The following is a 21,632-nucleotide window of genomic DNA, read 5'->3' as shown; positions in this document are numbered from 1 at the left end:
GAGAGACAAAAAAGCTATAAGGCACACTGAAAACAAATAGCAGAATGACTGAAATAAGTCCCTCCTTATCAGTATTTAAATTTAAGTGGATTAAACCCTGTAATCAAAAGACAGAGATGGGCAGAATGGATAAAAAAACATGATCCAGGGGCCGCCTGGTGGCGCAGCAGTTAAGTGCACATGTTCAGCTTTGGTGGCCCGGGGTTCGCCGGTTCAGATCCCGGGTACGGACATGGCACTGCTTGGCACGCCATGATGTGGTAAGTGTCCCACCTATAAAGTAGAGGAAGATGGGCACGGATGTTAGCTCAGGGCCAGTCTTCCTCAATATGGCAAGAAAATACAACAATTATAAACATCTACACGCTAATAACAGACCATCAAAACACATGAAGCAAAAATTGACAAAACTGAAGGAAGAAATAAACAATTCTATAATAATAGTTGGTGACTTCAATACTGACACTGTCAGTACTGGATAGAACAACCATACAGAAGGTAAGTAAGAAAACGACTGAATAACATAAATATACAGAACACTCTACCCAACAACAACAGAATACACATTCTTCTCAAGTGCACATGGGACATTTTCCAGGACAGACTCTATGTTAGGCCACAAATTAAGTCTCATAGATTTAAAAAGGAAGATATCATACAAAGTATCTTCTCTGACCACAACAGGATGAAATTAGAAATCAATAACAGAAGTTAAATGGGAAAATTCACAAATTTGTAGGAATTAAACAACACATTCTTTAAAAAAAATCAATGGATCAAAGAAGAAATCACAAGGGAAATTAGAAAATATTTAGAGATGAATGAAAATGAAATCACAATATACCAAAACTCATGGGACACCACAAAAGCAGTGCTAAGGGGGAAATTTAAAGCTATAAGCACTTAACATTAAAAAATAGGAAAGATCTCAAATCAACAATCTAATTTCACAACTTAAGGAACTAGAAAAAGAAGAACAAACTCAAGGCTAGCAGAAGGAAGGAAATAATAAAGATTAGATCAGAGATAAATGAAATACAGAATAGAAAAATAATAGAGAAAAATCAATTAAACCAAAAGTTGACTCTGTGAAAAGATCAACAAAATTGACAAACCTTTAACTAGATGGACTAATAAAAAGAGAACACTCAAATTACTAAAATCAGAAATGAAAATGAGGACATTACTACCAATTCTACAGAAATAAAAAAGATTATGAGTACTATGAGCAAGTGTATGCCAACAAATTAGATAACCTAGATGAAATGGACAAATTCGTAGAAACATAAAACCTTCCAAGACTAAACCATGAAGAAACAGAAAAATCTGAACAGACCTATAACTAGTAAGGAAATTTAAAAGAGAACTTAACACCAACCCTTCTCAAACTTTTCCTAAAAACTGAAGAGGAGGGCACACTCTCTAACTTATTCTATGAGGTCAGAATTATTCTGATACTTAAAGCCAGACAAAGCCAGTAGAAGAAAACTACAGACCAATATCCCTTATGAACATGGATGCAAAACCCCTCAACAGAATACTAGCAAATCAAGTTCAGCAACACATTAAAAGGATTATACACCATGACCAAGTGGGATTTATTCCTGGAATGCAAGGATGGTTCAATATATGAAAATCAAGGTAATACACCACATTAACAGAATGAAGGGGAAAAAACCACATGGTCATCTCAATTAGTGCAAAAAAATAAAAAGCATTTGACAAAATTCAACACCCTTTCATAATAAAAACACTCAACAAACTAGGAATAAAAGGAAATTTCCACAATGTGACCAAGGGATGCTATGAAAAACCCACAGCAAACATCATACTCAATGGTGAAAGGCTGAAAGCTTTTCCTCTAAGATCAGGAATTAGGCAAGGATGTCTGCTTTCATCACTTCTATCCAATATGATGCTGGAAGCACCACTGAACTGTACATATAAAAATGGTTAACATAGTAAATTTTATGTGTATTTTACCACAATAAAAAACATATTACAGTTATTATAATTCTATATTGTAGTCATTAACATGACTTTTTCCCCCCCAGTAAATCTCCCTTTATTCAAAACAGTTGAAAATCAGAATACTCAGATAAATTGATTATCCAAATTAAATGTTATTATTAACATCAACATGACTTTTAATGGCTGTATGGATAAATATGATTTACTGAATCAGTCCCTCATTAATAGACTCTTAGGTTGTTTTCTAACATTTTGCTATTGCAAATAATGCTCTGATGAACATCCTTGTATTTAAAACTGTGCATTTTTTCCCTGATCTATTCCTTAAGATAAATTCCTAGAAGAGAAGTTGCTTAGTTAAAAGATTTACATGGATTTAAGGATTTTGATATCTATTACTCAAATACCCTACAGAAAATCTTACCAATTTGTACATGTACGAGCTGTGTTCGACCTGTCAGAGTAGATACTCTTGACTCCATTAATCCTATTCTATGGAGGAAGGGGACCACTGGAAAGCAGAATGGTTCTATTCCAGAGACATAAAATTCTAGTAGCTATGGACTACTTCATGAAGAGTCTAAATTCCATGTTAAGACGCTAAGCTGCTCGAGATAAATCCCAAACTCCGTGTTGGAGTTTCAATCTGTGGGCCTAATGCTCTCCCTCCAGTAGTCTCTTCACTAACTCCACATGATGCCCAGGACGCTCTTCTTTCAGTGTTCTCCCGATTAAACTTGACTTGTGTCTTGGGTGTTGGTGACTTTGTCAACATCCTTGTCATTTATGATAGTCAAGCCTTTTTGTGTTTAGTGTAGGAAACAAAAAAATCAAGCAAACAAAAACCTCCCAAGAAACAGTCCCAGTATCCTTTCTCCCTCCACACACAGAGGACGACAAACAGGGGATAGAAAGTTTCTTAGCATCTTTTAACTTCTCTGAACCCATTCTACTCGTTCTTACATAAAAATCTAAAAGTCTATCTCCAGAAACCTTAACTTTCTTTTCTCCCCCATTCAAAGGCTAGATTTCTCCACAGAGGTAATTATCTGGCTAAGACAAAACACAGAAGGGAAATAAAAAAGAGATCAAGCCTAATTTTAACCTTATAAAAGTAAAATATGTATATGGTAAAGTATTCAAACAGTACACAAGGGTATACATAAACAATTTCTTTCTTCCTGTGTAAGACTCTAGTCCCTCTCTTCAGGAACAATCAATGGTTAGCGATTTTGTATGTATCATTCCAGAAATTTCTTAAGTATATACAAGTGAATATATGTGAATATCAGTTTTTACACAAATGCGATCACCTATCCATAATGTCCTGCATCTCACCTCTTCCCCGCCTCAATAATATATCTTGACAGGTTCATATCAACACTTATAAACCTATGCTAATTTTTTTCAAGATCTAGGTTACTAGACCCATTATATGGGTAAATACCACCATTTCTTTAGCCATATGGACATTTAGATTGGTTCCAGGATTTTGCCATGTGAACTCTGCAGCAATGAATACTTTTATACATACATCGTTGTTTTTCTTTTTTGAGGAAGATTAGCCCTGAGCTAACTGCTGCCAACCCTCCTCTTTTTGCTGAGGAAGACTGGCCCTGAGCTAACATCTGTGCCGATCTTCCTCTACTTTATACGTAGGATGCCTACCACAGCATGGCTTTTTGCCAAGCGGTGCCATGTCCGCACCTGGGATCTGAACCGGCGAACCCCAGGCTGCTGAGAAGCAGAACATGTGAACTTAACCACTGGCCACCGGGCTGGCCCCTACATACATCTTTATGTGTGTATATCTACAAGATAAAATCTTAAACGTGAAATTTTTTGGCCAAGGCACATACATTTAAAATAGGAAAGTTTTGCCAAACTGCTCTTTATATCGTCTGTGTTCCCTGGCAGATTTGGTTCTTTGGCAAGGTAAAGGAGTATTTTTAAGTTTTACTTTCACACACGAAGAAAGAAAGAAGGATTTTCAAAGTAGCAGCTGTTTATCATGTCTGTTGCCTATGGCGAATGACTAAAATATTGTGCATTCAAACAATGTCAGGAGTCCAGCTACCTGATGGTGCTTTGTCACTAGCACTCATTGGCCAGGTTTTCTGAGGCAGAATAAAGCAGAAAATTGCATGTTCTTTGGCAAGCCTGGTTTTCCAGTAACTTTCCATTTACGGTATCAGTCATGTGGCAGCAAGCCTAAGACTATCTGGCTACAAAGAGATAACATCTTCTGTTGTCTTAATGCAATAAAACAACACAAAATAGAGAAACTGATAAGGAAAGTAGAGGTTTTGCCAAATATTCATGAATTTTGAACCTACCAGCAAAGCTATCTTTTTTTTTTCTGCTGGGAAAGATTTGCCCTGAGCTAACATCTGCGTCCGATCTTCCTCTCTCTTTCACTTTATTTTTTGCTGAGGAAGATTTGTCCTAGTGAAGATTTGTTCTACCTAAAGGTAGAACTTAAAATGGTAGAGCTAACATCTGCTGTCAATCTTCCTCTTTTTATACGCAAGCTGCTGCCACAGTATGGCCGCTGACAGACAAGTGGTGTAGGTCCACACTGGGAACCGAACCTGGGCCGCCAACGTGGAACATGGTGAACTTTAACCACTAGGTCTTCAGGGCTGGTTCCCAGCAAAGCTATTTTTAAATGTCTAAGGCATATGTTCAAGATAAAACCATCTCTAAGATACAAAGTCTACAAAGTGATCATTTTCATGGTAGACAATAACATGTCTTTACCACTGCCACGGGCTTTTCACTATGGCAACGCTGCCTACTAGCTGCTAGGGGCTTTGCATAGCACCATGCACATCACAGCTGCTCAGTAAATATTGCTGTGGCCTACAGGTCCTGAACTGTATAGGTCCTGCCCCCTTAAAAATCAGCTCTCATCCTTGGCACACCCATGGCCATGAAGGGCCATCAGGCATTCTTGCTGCTCTTTCCCAAAGTTCTGTCTACAGGGAACTATGCATTTCCTAGGGAAGGGGCCTCTCTTGCTGGAACCTTTCTCATCTTGCCTTGGCAGGGCCTGGGGGGATGGATAACCTTTAGAACAGGGGTCAAGGCAACTTTCCTAAACCTACTTCATTGCAAATGTAACTACTGAACTAAGGCTACCTTAGAATAAAATGTGTGCCCCAAGATGAAGCTGAGAATGACAAGGCACAACAGCACTCACAGTCATAGCTAACTTTTATTGAGCATGCTGGCTTCTATTATTATAAGTGAATGCTTTTTATGTACTAGAAACTCTAATTACTTTCCGTATATTAACTCATTCAATCCATACAACAACTCCACGAGGAAGACACTATTATTAGCTCCATTTTACTAGTGAGAAAAATGAGGCACAGAGAGGTTAAGTAACCTTCCCGTGGTCACACAGCTAGTAAGCAGCAGAGAATGGAGATTTAAATCTTGCTCTCTGATTCCAAAACCCCTCCCTGTCCTTTCTTTCACTATCTGGAAAGGCTCTATTTCCACACTTCTCCTCCATCAGCTAAAAAAGTAAAAAGTCAGGAGCAATGTACCAGGCTTGGAACCAACAAATAATGAATTCAAAATGCAGGGTGTATGTTACCTTGTCTGAATCCTGAATTATTTTGACATTCTCTGTACCAAATTTTTCACCATAAAGTTTAACGAGTCTCAGGGAAATCTCCGAGAGGCCGGTGAGCTTTGGTTCTTTATAGATGTACTCTTTTCCATCCTCTTCTTCAAAAAAAGACTATTATAAAATTAAACATATAATAATTTATAAATAGTATGAGCAAACACAGCATTTGAAGAAAATATCCTAAATAACTAGCAAAAATGTATTTGAAATACATTTTAAATAATAGTAGTAAAAGCTATATGCATATATTCACCCTTTTAACTTCAAATAAGTGAGAATTTTCAAATTCACGGTCATACGAACGTAATATTGGCCTGAAGATTTCCGCCCTTGATTTTTCTCAGTCCCTGTATACTTACCTGGCTTTTATTTGAAAGCTTTCAGTACTAGACGTTAAATACATACTTGAGAAGCATAACGGAAAATGAAACTGAGGGAAAAATGCAAATCTTCTGTTATACTCTGACCTAAGAGATTTAGATACAGGAACTACCGTGAACTCTACACTTAGAAAAGCCGCTTTCCCGCTGTTGTGATGGGCGCTCTTTCTAGACAGAGTCCTCGAACCAAGAACTGCTGCTATGGTAATCTAATAATTCAAAGGCAAATGTTGAAAAAGAACAACTTTATGAATGAATGCATACTTACTTGGCCATAAAAGGCAACTCTGAAGAAAGTGCCTAAAAGTCTTTTTTTTGTGTGCATAACCTCCAGAATTTTTGTGTAAGCTCCATGAAGAGTTCTATAAACTTGAGTAAGTTTCTGAAAAATGAGAATATACAAATCAGCCTTGTCTTTTGGTTAATTACTACACGTCTAAGACAAACACATAGGGGAAAAAAGCAACATTATTTCCTTTTCACGGTGGTTTTGATGGGGTCATTCACACTCCCCTCCCCCAGTGTCATAATTAGATAAAACTCCTTAAAAACTTTAGGTCTAAAGGTAGAACTTAAAATGGTCAAATAACACCGTATTCCTAAATATCATGGTTCATCTCTTCATATCTCAATAGTAGTGTATACTTGAAATATATTGCATTATTGACTACTATTTTCTTTCTTTATTTATTTATTTATTTTTAAAGATTTTATTTTTTTCCTTTTTCTCCCCAATGCCCCCCGGTACATAGTTGTATATTCTTTGTTGTGGGTCCTTCTAGTTGTGGTATGTGGGACGCTGCCTCAGCGTGGTCTGATGAGCAGTGCCATGTCCGCGCCCAGGATTCGAACCGACGAAACACTGGGCCGCCTGCAGCGGAGCGCGCGAACTCAACCACTCGGCCACGGGGCCAGCCCCTATTGACTACTATTTTCTATATGTCTAAATTATTTTAACTGAAAGAGCAGCAAAATGCTTTGCTTGAGCCCTTACATGGAAAGATGAGGATAAACAATTCACGCTAAAGCTTTTGGAAATGAAAATGAAATGCAGATACAAAAATAATAGTGTAAGCCTCAGTGAGGACTGCTCTTCGACGAGGTCACAAACGTTTTCAAAGATTATATTCTTCTGCCCACCCAGAAAAAGGAAGCACATTGTGGAAAGAATATTATCAAGAATGTGAAAAGATCACTTACAGAATGGGAGAAAATGCTTGTAAGTCACAGATCTGATAAAGTTTTTGTACCCAGAAAATATGAAGAACTCTCAAAATTCACCAACAAAAAGACAGACAAACCAATTTAAAAATGAGCAAAGGACTTGAACAGACATTTCTCCAAAGAAGAAAAACAAATGGTCAACAAGTATATGAAAAAATATTCAAAATCATTGGTCATTAAGGAAACACAAAGCAAAACCACAATGTGATACCACTTCACATCCACTAGGATGGTTTCCAACACAAAACCAAAGACAGCAAGTGTTGGTCAGAAAGTGGAATGTGTATGTTGCTGGTGGGAAGTGAAGAGGGAAAACAGTTTGGTGGTTACTCAAAAGTTATACACAGAATTACCATATGACCCAGCAATTCCATTCCTAGGTATACTCAAGATAAATGAAAACATGGCCGCATAGAAACTTATACATGAATGTTTATAACAGCACTATTCATAATAGCCAAAAGGTGGAAACAACCCAAGTGTCTGGCAATGGATAAATGGACAAACAAATTGTGGCATATCCACACACTGGAATACCATTCAGCCATAAAAAGGAATGAATTCTAATACACGCTTCAATTTGGAGAGACCTCTAAATGTTATGCTAAGTGAAAGAAGCCAGACACCAACGGTCACATCTTCTATTAATCCTTTTTTATGACACATCCAGAATAGGCAAACCCACAGAGACAGAAAGCAGTTTACTGGTTACCAGGGTGGGGAATGGGGTGGGAAGTGATTACTTAATGGGTATGGGGTGTTTTTCTGGAGTGATGAAAATACTTTGAAACTAAAGAGAGGCACTGGGTACACAACATCATGAATGTACTAAATGCCACTGAATTTGTACACTTGGAAATGGTTAATTGGATTGAATTTCACTTCAATAAAAAAAGGGGAGTACAGAAGTAGATGTTCTCTCTCTAAAATTCTTTCCACATTATTTCCTGCAGTTGAGCTCAATTAGAGGGAAATTTCGCTTACTTTTATGGCTGCTATCTCTGACACTTTTCAGTCCACCCCATAAAGGTACACTGAAAAATTATACATCGGCGTCCTAGAAACAATTACTTCATCTCATGCAGAACGCTGTGGGATCCATACAGAACCTTACACCCCTATACAAGGAAATAGGAGTAGTCCCCCTATAGAAACTATCATTTCCTTAGTAGTAAAATGCTCCCTGGGTTTCTGAGAGCCTGATCTTTAACTTCAGAGTAAGAAAGTGAGTATTTTGAAACTTTTACAAATGTTCTTAGGATACTGTAATGCTTAGATAGAAGGGGTAATGCCAATTCTTGTCTTGTCTCATAGGCTATTCTGTGCCATCCTATATGACCTAGACCAAATTATTTAACTCTTGCTTACTAATATGATCACTTGAACTTCACTATGCTTTTTCAGGCATGCCCCATATACACCTAAAGTATGGCAAAGAGAGAAGGACCTAGGACTGGGGAAGAAAAAGTGAGTTTGATCAGAGCCAATCTGGAGCGGAGATTAGAACACTACCCAGATGAAATTAAACATATACCTTTTCACTCTTGGACACTTCAACAATAAAAGACTACTTGTTATATTTAAGGGTGAACTGCTTTGCTTTTAAAAAAAATGTGGCTTGAATCCTAAATCACCCCACCCCAGGACAGCAGAGGTAGAAACGTCGATATGGACTCAGAGGTTAGAATATAGAAATTTCCTATTCAGTGCTGGTGGCAACAGTTCTTCACTATACTATTACTCTTTATTAACTACCCTTTATCAACAGTTTTATTTGACAGACTAAATTAGAAAAACTCCTCATAATAGGGCTATTACTAGTGTCTTATTATCTCCCCCATTGTCATCTGCCAGCATCTTTAGTCTCCCCATCAACTTGCAAAGAATGGAATCATGCCTATGCCTCTTCCCAGGGCAACACGGGAATTCAACAGTTTTTTTAGGGAAGGTTTAGTGAAGACAACATTGATTTTTTTATGCCCTGAGGGGAAGGGGGAGACCGCTAGATAAAAATGTTTTGAGAACCACTGGCATGATCGAAATTTCAATTTACAGTTTGGATGTTTTACCCTTAATTTCATTTGGAAAATTTATATGAATATAAGGTAGGATTCTAATTTTAGGATCTCACAGCATTTTAAGGATCTTAACTTTCAAACTGGAAAAATGTGTCAAAGTGATACACTAAGTTAAGTATACTGTATGATAAAATGCAAATGTCATAATATAATTAACCTTCTAGTCTTCAGGAGGCACATCGTAGAGTGATAGTAACATACTATATTACTATTTTTCTAAGACTAAAATATCAAATCATAGATCTGATAAAGGTTTAGTATCCAGAAAATATAAAGAACTCTCACAATTCAACAACAAATAGGCCAATGATGCAAATGTTTAAATTACCTACCTCAAACTCACGACGTTTCTCATAAATTGGAATGATCAATTTGGAAATCTCAGAAATTACTTCATAACGTTCTGCTTTCCATAAGCCATCCACACATTGTTCTAGCAACTCCAGCAAAACTTCCTGCATTAAGAGAAAAATGCAATCAGGAATTAAAGATAGTGTTAGAGGTCTGGGCAAATAAATTTTGAACCATTTCAAGTTAAAGGACAGACAGAATGTACTAAATTTAATGAAATGCAAAGGAATATATGTGTTAACTATTTTCTAAATCAAATACTTGACATATTTGAAATTGAAACCACTCTTAAAAATATTAAATATTGGGGGCCAGCCCCTTGGCCAAGTGGTTAAGTTCATGCACTCCACTTCAGTGGCCCAGGGTTTGCTGGTTTGGATCCTGGGCAGGGATCTATGTACCACTCATTAGGCCATCCTACATAGAAGAACTACAATGACCTACAACTAGGATAAACAACTATGTACTGGGGCTTTGAGGAAGAAAAAAAAAGACGAAGATTGGCAAGAGATGTTAGCTCAAGACCAATATTCCTAACCAAAACAAAACAAATAAATAAAAGGTTTAAAGTTTAGCAAAAAACTTAAATATTGACAGTAGTAAATGACACCTATTTATTCTGTTTATTCACATAATGAAGATGTTAACTGTATTTACTAATAGTAACACATTGAGAAGGAGTATCTTTAATTCCAATTTTTTGGGGAGGGAGGAAGATTGGTCCTGAGCTCACATCTATGCCAATCTTCCTCTATTTTATGTGGGATGCCACTACAGCGTGGCTTGACGAGCTGTGCTAGGGCCATGCCCAGGATCTGAACCTGAGAACCCCAGGCCACCAAAGCAGAGCACGTGAACTTAACACTATGCCACCAGGCTGGCCCTAGGAGTATCTTTAAAAGGAGCTATATTGTTTGCTTCAAACTGAGGATGTCTGAATGTCTAACAGGTACATTTCATCAAGCCTGTAAGTGTCCATTATTTTTCCTTTATATTGAAATTACTATTTACACATAATACAGTCTTAAGAAAATGTGACAAATTTCAAGCTCCTGCGTCAGTGATAAAAGCGTTTATTAAAATATGACTTTGGTAAAGAATGCTTCCAGCCTGACTGTTGGTTCTAAACTTAGTGAGAATGATAGGCTAAGAGCTCAAGATAGAGATCTCAGACCTCGCCAGAATAACAGCTGCTATAAAACAAACTATTTTGTGAACCATCACCTCATGTTCTCAACAATAAAAAGATGAAGCCAATTACTGATGCTATCTAAAAGTCTTTAACAGCTTGTTTCTATCTTAAAGAGATGTACTTCACACCTATAGAACTGATTTGCTCAAATGGCTTTTCTTGTATGTCCTTTAGACAGTTTTGAATTCATCTTTTTCCTAAACTAGCTCTTTCACTTGTGTTTCCTATCTAGCCAGTGTCAACACTCTATAAACCCTTAGGTAGAAAGCTAAGAGCAATTTTGACTTTATGGGTTGAACTGGGTACCTCAAAAAGATAAACTGAAGTCCTGACTCCTGGTACCTGAGAATGTGACCTTATTTGGATATAAGGTCATTGCAGATGTAATTAGTTAAGGTGAAGTCATAGTGAAGCAGAGTGTGCTCTTAATCCAAGAAGACTGGTAGCCTTATAAGACAGAGACATACAGGGAGAACACCATGTGACTACAGAGGTAGAGATTGGAGTAATGCAGCTACAAGTCAAAGGATGCCAAAGATTGACAGCAACCACCAGAAGCTAGGAAGAGGCAACGAAGGATTCTACCCAGAGTCTCAAAGGAAGCACGGTCCTGATGACACCTTGATTTCAGACTTCCAGACTCTAGAACTGTGAGAAAATAAATTTCTGTTGTTTAAGCCACCCAGTTTGTTATGGCAACCCTAGCAAATTAATACACTCTCTTTCTTTACTCCTCCTCTAATCAGTTCATCACCAAGTTCTGCCACTTTTACTTCCTAAATATTTCTGAAATCTGACCCTTCCTACTCTCATTGCTAAAGTTCAAGACCTCATTATTTTTTCCTAACTGATCTTCCTGCCTCCGGTCTTAGCACTTTCAAATCTATCTACAAATATGCCACAGAGTTCTGATTAAAATGTAAGCCAGACCATGTCCCTCTCCCTTTCTTAAAATCTCAGATGGCTCCCCATCATTCACAGAACAAAGGACAAGCTCTTTCATTTGGCACACAAAGCGTGCAATGATCTGGCCCGTACTTCTATGATCTCATCATTCATCATGCCCAGCCTTGTAGCTCATGTTCCAACAACGATTTACTAGCAGTTCCCCGGTAGCACCGAGGTGTTGTCTTAACTTTGTGACATTGTTCATGCTGTACCCTTTTGTCTTTTAATCCCTCTCACCTGGTTAATCCCTTTAGAACAGCCTAGGTACCACCTCTTCCAGGATCCTTCTCCTGATCAACACAGAGTAGCACGACACTAGACACCTTTTTTCTCACTCTGATAATTCATTGGGTGGATATTTATCACTATACTTGCCCATTATCTGTGTATCTGACTTTTCAAATAGCCTGTGACCCTTCAAGAGTAGGGAGACAATATCTTATTTATATTGTTTTCTTCAGTCACTAGTATAGTGGCAGTGCGCAGCAGACGTTCGTCAAATGTCACTACTTGAATAAATGATCTGTGTATTAACATTTAATAGTCAAATTAAAACTTCCAGCAACAGTGGGAAGGAAGAACTTTGGGGGAATTAAAAATCTGTTACAAATCAGTGAGGTTTGTCCCAGGAATGTAAACTTGGCTTACAATTAGGAGAAAAATCAATTTTATATAGCACATAAACAGAATAAAAGAGAATAATGATATCTCCAGCAATAGATGAAGAAAAGGCATTTGAAAAACTTGACACCCCTTCATGATCCTAAAAAAGAACTCTTAGGAAACAAGAAATAGAATAGATCTTCCTCAATCTGATAAAGGGTATCTTCTAAAAACCTACAGACTGAATACTCTTCTAAGTTTGAAAACAACTCAAGAATGTCTGCTCTCACCTCTTCTATTTAACATTATGCTGAAGATCCCAGCCAGTGCAATAAGGCAAGGAAAAGAGAGAAAAGGCATACACACGGCAAATGTAAAACTGTCTTTCTATGCAGATGACATGATTGTGTATGTAGAAAATCCTAAGGAATACACAAACTACTAAAACTAATAAGTGGATTTAGCAAGGCTGCAGACTATAAGATCAACATACAAAAGGAACTGTATTTCTATAAACTAGCAACAAGAAATTGAAAAATAAAATAAAAAATCAAGCAATACTATTCACAATAGCACCAAAACATCAATTGTCTAACAGTAAATCCAGCAAAAGACTTCTTCCCTGAAAATTAATTTTCAGGCAGAACTAAATAACTAACTAACTAAATGTTCATTGATTGAAAGACTCAATATTGTTAAGCTCTCCATTCTCCATGTAGTGATATATAAATTTAACAAAATCCCTAAAAAACTTCCAGCAGGCTATTGTGAGGAAACAGATATGATGATTCTAAAATTTTATATGAAAATTCAAGGCATGTAGAATAGCCAAAATGACTTTGAAGAATAAAGTTGGGGGGCTAACATTACATGATGTCAAGACTTATGAAGTTAGAGTAATCAAGACAGTGTGATATTGGCGTCAAGATGGACGAATAGATCAGTGGTAGAGAACAGAGTCCAGAAATAGCCCACACATATGTGAAGAACTGAAATTTGACTAAGACGCCAAAGTAATTCAATGGGGCAAAAGGAAAGTTTTATCTTTCCCCAAATGATGTGGACCATCTAAATATCTGTCTAGAAAAAAACGAACCTTGACCTCCATCTTATTCCATGCTGAAAAATGAATTTCGATAGATTGTAGACCTATGCGTAAAATTCAGAAACAAAGTTTATACAACAAAATATAAGACCATATCTTCACAACCTTGAGGCAAGCAAAGATCTCTCGGACCAGACACTAAAAGAACAAACCATTAAAAAATGATAAATGGGATTTTATCAAAACTAAAACTTTCTGTTCAATAAAAGACTCAATTAAGACAATTAATAAATCAAAGACTGGCAAATAAATTTGCAGCACATATATGTGACAAAGGACTTATATCTAGAATAGAGAAAGAACTTCTACAAATCAAGAACAAAAAATGAGCAACGCAATTTCTAAAAATGGGCAAAAGACTTGAACAAAAATTTCACAAAAGAAGAAATATGAAAGGTAAAGGAGCGCACAAAAAAGTACTCAACATCATCAGTCACTGGGGAAATACAAACAAAAACCACCATGAGACACCAATTCATCTTAATAGAATGGCAAAAAGAAAAAAAGACCAGCAACATCAGATATGCTGAGGATGGGAGCAACCAAAATTCTCATCTACTGCTGGTGGGAGTGTAAAATGGTCCCTTTGAATAACTGTTTGGCAATTTCTTATAAAGGTAAATATCTAACTTCCCTAGGATCCAATAATTTCACTCCTAAGTATTTCCCCAAGAAAAATGAAAGCATACATGTCTATAAAAAGTCATAGATAAGAATGTTTAAAGCAGCCTTATTCACAATAGCCCCAAACTGGAAACAATCCAAAATCCATCAACAGGAGAATCGATTAAAAAAAATCATATATCAATACAATGGAATGTTATTTAGTAATGCAAAAGAACAAACTTTTGATATACTCAACAACATGGATGTATCCCCAAAACATTAGGTTAAGCAAAGGAAGCCAGGTACAAAAAGGTATGTAGTGAATGATTCCACTTTTATGACACCAAAATACAGGCAAATGAATCTATGGTGACACAAATCAGGTGGTAGGGGTGGGGAGACTGACTGGAAATGGGTACAAGGGAACTTTCTGGGGGAATGAACATGTTCTATTTCTTGTTTCTGGTGGTAAGTTACACGGGTATATATGATTGCCAAAATTCATCATACTGCTCACTTAAGATATGTGCATTTTATTCTATGTTAATTATATCTTTCAAAACTACTGCAAATCGAAAGTCAGAAATGCAGTCTTAAAAACAAATTAAATCTCATCATTATTAGTTTAACTCATGTATTTAAATACAGGCACTAAATGGACAACAATTTGTATTCTTCATTTCAATAAAACTTGAAAATCAGCATCAGTTATTTTTTCATTGGCTAGGGCATGAGGAAGAAGCCTTATTATGTAAATTGAAACATAAAATGGCACTTTGTAGACCATGATTCTATCCGTATACATCAAATTAAAAGTATGTATAAACTATTACTGTAGAAAACAGAAGAGTTCCTCTATCTGTACTCATCAGATTAAAAGTATGCATAGACTATTACTGTAGAACACTAAAGAGTTCCAACAAATGTGTTTACATAGAAAACTGATGATAGTTCTTGACTAGTAAGAAACAGAACCACTGTCCCTGAGAGTATAAAAAAGGGTCAGGCTCAACACCATTTCTATGAATAAGGTGAGGCTGCTGTTTGGAAGTTGCGTTGTTCAGTTGTGCTGAACCATTTCTCTCCCACAAACTCCCCTGAATCTTTCTGTTGTCAGCCCATAAAAACTGGAAGTCTCTGTAATACTGTTAAGATGCAGTACTCCCCTATTTGTTCTGTAGACTCTATGCAAGCCTATCAAAACCTCAGCTGCCTTTTGTTGTGTGGAAATTGGCAAGCTGATCCTAAAATTCACATGGAAATGCAAGGGACTCAGAATAGCCAAAAGAATCTTGAGAAAGAACAAAGTTGAAACACTCATTCTTCCCAATTTCAAAACGGACTACAAAACTACACTAATCAAGATAGTGCGGTACTGGAATAAGGATAGACATATATAGCAATGGAAAAGAATTGAGAGTTCAGAAATAACCCATAGATTTACAGGCAACTGACTCAATGGCAAAACAATAGTTTGTTCAACAAAGGATGCTGGGACAATTGTATATCCACATGCAAAAGAATGAAACTGGACCCCTACTGCACATGTAAAAAAATTAACTCAAAATGGATCACAGACCTCAATGTAAATACTAAAACTGTAGTACTCAGAGAAAACACAGGCGTAAATCTTTGTGACCTTGGATTAGGCAATAGTTTCTTATATGAGACTAAAAGCACAAGTGACAAAAGAAAAAAATAGTAAAGTTGGACTTCATCAAAATGGAAACCTGTATTATTCGTATATTGAAACCGGTGTACAGTTAGTCATTAATAACCAGCAACTAAAGTTTTTTTAGCAATTATTAATTGCAGTCATTAGTTGTTCTGCTTGGTGTTAGCTGTGCTGCTTACTTATTTATTTATTTTTAAAGATTTCATTTTTTCCTTTTTCTCCCCAAAGCCCCCTGGTACATAGTTGTATATTTTTAGTTGTGGGTCCTTCTAGTTGTGGCATGTGGGATGCCACCTCAGCATGGCCTGATGAGCGGTGCCATGTCCGCGCCCAGGATCTGAATCGGTGAAAGCCTGGGCCGCTGAAGCAGAGCAGGCAAACTTAACCACTCGGCCACGGGGCCGGGCCCTGTGCTGCTTATTTTTAAAAGGCAAGTAGATGGGCAATATATTAGCTAACTTCCACTAGGTTCTTCATGGATAACATCTCCCTGACACTGGTGTCACCATGGTAATGGATGCCTGAGTTGTTTTTCAGGAACTAAGAGTTGACCCCTGTCCAGTTTGGGTTGGTCAAAATCACCAACCCACCGACTGGGCCTGCGCAGGTGTCTGCTAGGTGAACTCCTGACATCAGGAAGCCAAAAACTCTACCCTCAGATCCTGTCAATGCCACCATTTTGTGAACACGCATGCTATGAAGAGCCATGAAGCTTGACTATGCTTGCACAGAACATCAGTTACCTCACTTCTCCTTACCTTGAATCATCTATGCCCACACTTTGGACCACCCCACCCCTTTTCCCACAAATATTCCTAGTCCCCATTTTTGGGAAGGCAGATTTGAGATTTATTCTCCCATCTCCTCGCTTGGCTGCCTTGTGAATATACCCTTGCTCTGCTGCCAAAAAACCTCACAAAAACTGGAAGTCTCTGGAAAATCATCTAAGACCCAAAAAGTGAATTAACTTACCCAAGTCTTTGCAATGTACTGGGATTAAAATTCAAGTATCCTGATTCTCTGTTATGACTAATTAATTCAGCAAACATGTTTTAAATGTCTACTCTTCTAGGTTCTGGGGCTAAAAGGAAATTTCACTGTCAAGTAGGTCAGTGATAAGGCTTGACATTTATGTAGCATTTAATGACTTAAAAAGAGCCTTCACGTTTATTGTGAAGTGACCAGGATAGTATTATTGTCTTTATTTTACTGATGAGGAGAGAGACTAACACAGAAACAGTAGGTAAAGCTTCTAGGCATATCATTTTAGCTAAACGAACCAGAGCTAACTTGAGATTTGCTCGTATTTTAAAAAACAATTCACAAAGTATTTATAAAGTGTCTCAGTTTAACCTGATTGCTTAAGTTTCTTAATACAACTTAAAAAAATGTATTTCTATGGGACGACAACCCTCAAATCTCTCTGCTTTTGCTGTTCGTCTCTTTGTTTTTTTTGTTTTCTCATTCTTTAATCGTGAACTTCTCTATGGTTCACTCTGTGGTTCTCTGGTGTTCACTGGCCATACCATCTCCCATTCTCACCCTTCTTTGGTTCTCACACAGATAGGACTTCCAGATGTGGATCTCCAATACTGATCTCCCTTGGATTTGGTTCCAAATTTCTAATGGCCTGATGGTTATTTCCATTTTGATAACCTTTTACTTCAAATTCAACACACACCAAAAACTGAGTTATTATCTTCCCTATAAAATCATGCACCTGTCATTTTTCTGTAATATCCAAATCCCCAAATCTCAGAGCTACCTTTGGCTTCTCCTCTCCCACAGCCAGCAAGTGCTCCTCTGTCCTGCACAGTGTTTCCTAAATCTGTCACTATCTGGGTTTAGGCCCCATCTGTCTCATGTCTGGACTCTTAGGGCAGCCCGCTCTCTAGCCTCTGCCTCCAGCCCCTATCCATCTACCTCCAAGACATCTCCCACATTACCAGAAAATTAACCTTCCCTCTTCTCTGCTGTCATCTTGTCATTATTCTGCTCAAAAACCTTTGATTGCAATTTAACACTCTACTGAATAAAGCCCAAACATTCAAAGTTCCTCAAAATCTGATCTCAAGTACTACTCTTCTCTATGTGAACCCACTGGTTTAGCCAAAAGGATCCACTTATTGTGCCTCAAACATGCCTTATACTTTCCCACCTCTTCACTTTGGTCCCTGCTGTTCTCCTCGCTTAGAATGCCTTCAGGGTGTCCTCACTCTTCTAACCCCTCTCTAATCGTACCTCCTCTATTCTACCTCAGCACAAAGGCATCTCTCTCACTTTTGACTTTGCATAGAACATGTTGTCTATATTATTCAGATATATATGGTATTCTCTTCAGGTAGACAATAGAGGTCAGGGATCAGCCATATCTAATTATTTGATAGCTCCTGTATCGCCAAGTACAGAGCCTTGCTCATAAGTCAGTGCTCAATAAATATTTGCTGACTGATGGACAACTGAAGCTGTTCGCTGATATATGAGGTTCAGAGCAGAAATGTTCCATTTTAAAAATATCTGTATGCATACTCTGCTTAGCTGTTACATTATTAACTATATATTTTTTATGGAGATTTTTCCAAAGTATGTTGACCCTGATCTGGTTACTGGGATGGTCATTTGAGAATGATAAATGTTGCATTTCTAAAAGCAGACAATAGGAACCGTTCCAGAGACAGCGCTCCACATTCCAACCAGGGACATCTTTGCCTCGCACAGTCTTAATGCTCACAGTTCATCAACCCTTAGTTACCTTCCAAATTAAGTTAGCTGGAATAATTTTTTAATATAAATAAGTTCTAAGAAGCTAAATTTATGTAACTGGCAACGCAGGCCCAGGAGTCTTACTTCACTATAATGGACATCCATCATTCCAGCATCTTCTTTCATTGCTGCTTCTTCATCTATATTGGGAGTAATTTTCTTGAAGGCTGAACATCCATTAGAGAATAATTCTGTGTGAATAAAAAGCAGTCAAGTAAATTCATTAGAAAAAGAAGTGTCTTCTAACTCAAAAAGAAATATGCTCTCCTATGTTAATCACAGCATTATTCACAATAGCCAAGACCTGGAAACAACCTAAGTGCCCATGAACAGATGAATGAATAAGGATGTGGTGTACAATGGATTACTACTCAGCATAAAAAAAGACAAAATCGTGCTATTTGTGACAACATGGATGGACCTTGAGGGTATTATGCTAAGCAAAATAAGTCAGACAGAAAAAGACAAATATTGTATGATTTTCACTCATATGTTGAAGATAAACACACACATAGATAAGGAGAACAGACTGGTGGTTACCAGAGGGGAATGGGGTGAGGGGAGAGCAAAAGGGGTAAAGGGGCGCATATGTATGATGACGGATGGAAACTAGACTATTGGTGGTGAACACGATGCAGTCTATACAGAAACTGAAATGTGATAATGTGCACAACGTTATAAACCAATATGACCTCAATAAAATAATTTTCTTTAAAAAGAAGTGCTTTATAAATAACAGCCTCACAGGGATTGGTTACCCTTAAAAATAAACAGATATTTTTGTAAGGATCACAGTCATAAGTATAATTTTCAGTTGCAAAAAAGAATTTTATAAATTATTTCCATCAACTACACAGTCTATCAGTCTTTTTCCCCAAAAAGTGAGCTCAAGTTATTTACAAATAACTTTTATTCTCTACGGATCATCTTTGATGACCAGTACAGCAAGCGTTTCCCTAGTGCAATCTGGAAATTGCTATGAACACTTTGACCCCGTGTATGTTTACAGTCTCTCATCGAAGGAGGGCGTGTACTTTTCAGGTAACACTGAGTGAGCTTTTGTAACCATCTCTAGTTCCTAATTTCACTGGAGAATTGCAAAAGGAAGTGGGTTGTTGGAGGAGGCCTACCCTAGGACTTGTAAGAGAGGCAGAAATATAAAACAGTTGGCAGAGATGAAGCATCCTTGGAGAAAAGGCAAGGCACTGAAAGAACCAGAGCTTCTGGAGTTAGACCCAGTTCTATCACTAGTTGTGTAATTTTAGACATTTTTATCTCTCTGGGACTGTAAAAAGTTTCATCATCTGTAAAAGAGAGATAATAGCTGCCTTACGAGAGTTAAATGAAATGTAAAGTATTTAGAATAGAATCTAGCATATAAGAAGTGTTCGATCAATTACTATTACCAAACAAAGCTACCAATAAACAAACTAGCTTTCACAAGACAGAAGAAAATAATTGGAGTCAACGGGTACTGAACCCCTGGGAAGTAGGGAGCTGAACCCCTGGGAAGTAGGAAGTGAGCTCAAGCTGAGAACAGCTGCTGTAGGATTGTGGACCAAATTGCTACTGTCAAGCAAGAGTCCAGGTATAAAAGGACGTGTGGTTGCCCTACATATTCTGAACAGGGGAACACGTCCAAACACTCCTGCTGTGCCACCTTTACCCTTATCGAAGTGGGCTGTAATTTTAGAGTTTAAGGAAAATCCAGTCTCCTTATAACAGAATCTGCTAGTCAGTGAAAAGTTGCTGGTCGCAGAGCAAATTCTAACAGTGGCTGGTCAGGAGGGAACAAATAGCTTTTGCAGTCTGTTGTTCTATAACCTCTCTACTAGCGATGCTTAGAAACAATGACCTACTCACTACTAACTATCTGGCAAGCTTCCTGGGGTTAGAGGCTGGCGAAAGAAGAAGGAAGGTTTACAAAAGCCAGACCTCATATTGAGGAGATTTCTCAGAATTCCCGTAGAAAAAAGGTCATAGACCAGGACTTGGATTTTGCCAACTCTTCTTGTCTAAATAAAAGCTAACCAGACCTACACCTTCTGGTAGGATGATTGATAGAACAGAAGTTATCGAGTAAGCACCACACTTCCATGACAGAGAGACGGTATTCTTTTTTTTTTTTTGTGAGGAAGATTAGCCCTGAGCTAACATCTGCTGCTAATCCTCCTCTCTTTGCTGAGGAAGACTGGCCCTGAGCTAACATCCGCGCCCATCTTCCTCTACTTCATATGTGGGACACCTACCACAGCATGGCTTGCTAAGCAGTGCCATGTCCACACCTGGGATCCGAACCCGCAAAACCTGGGCCACCAAAGCGGAACGTGCGCACTTAATCGCTGTGCCACCAGGCTGGCCCCTTGAGGGCCATTTTTGTTCAAAGAAATTAGAAAATAAAAGACAGTGAAGATAGAGCATGACACACTTCATTTCTGAAAATAAGCATGCCTAAAATGGTCTGTAATCGAATTCTAGGAGAGTTCTATTCAAAGTGCTGGAGGACCACAACAAGACAAGGAACCTGCACCAGAATGTAAATCAATTCGTCACTTCCTTCTTCAACAAAGTCTTTCTATGAAACAAAAAAAGTCAGCATGGTGCTCAGTGACACAGCTGATTTACAATTAAGATGATACTCCTTATTTTGCTGACCAGCAACAAACAGCTCTCAGACTGGCAGGTGGTCTGTGGACCACTCTTTGAGTAGTAGTGCGTTAGGAGAAGTTTAGGAAGTTTAGGAGAAGACCTCTCACTTGATCACCTCTATGAAGTCAAGAGCTAGGCTCTAAGGAAGAGGGTCCCAAAACTTGAGTGAAGAGATAAAGAACGTACTCCTTAACAAAGAAAAGGGTCAATCCCTGAAGGCCTCAGGCATCTAGGCCCAGGACTGGGGGGAAAATTCCTGTCTGCTCCAAGGACATTACTATTTTAAGTGATTCCCAAATCAAGCATTTTTCTAGAATGCCGTGATTTAGGGGAGGACAAAAAGGGGCACGCTCCTATGCTTGAGATCAGATGAGGCTAAAAGCATCTTGGGAGAGAGTCTTCTGGTGTGTATCTTAAGTAGAAGGAGGGTAAATTATGTTTCTTCTC

The 21,632-nt window shown here is 37.9% G+C and overlaps 1 protein-coding gene across 5 annotated transcripts in view; it reads right to left on the bottom strand.

The window, feature by feature from the left end:
- Positions 1-21,632, bottom strand: part of DOCK11 (dedicator of cytokinesis 11) — a 180,605-nt gene that overhangs the window by 9,799 nt on the left and 149,174 nt on the right. For all 5 annotated transcript variants that reach the window (XM_023633785.2, XM_023633787.2, XM_023633788.2 and 2 more), the window contains 4 exons: positions 18,621-18,727; positions 9,626-9,748; positions 6,260-6,373; positions 5,576-5,722 (listed from right to left, as the gene is read on the bottom strand). In XM_023633785.2, coding sequence (XP_023489553.1) covers positions 5,576-5,722; positions 6,260-6,373; positions 9,626-9,748; positions 18,621-18,727 — 491 coding nt within the window. The remainder of the gene's footprint in view (positions 1-5,575; positions 5,723-6,259; positions 6,374-9,625; positions 9,749-18,620; positions 18,728-21,632) is intronic.

This window comes from Equus caballus, chromosome X (genome assembly GCF_041296265.1).
Source record: "Equus caballus isolate H_3958 breed thoroughbred chromosome X, TB-T2T, whole genome shotgun sequence".
NCBI classification, from domain to species: domain Eukaryota; kingdom Metazoa; phylum Chordata; class Mammalia; order Perissodactyla; family Equidae; genus Equus; species Equus caballus.
The sequence above is the reverse complement of the archived record's forward strand: the minus strand, read 5'-3'. Positions and strand labels throughout refer to the sequence as shown.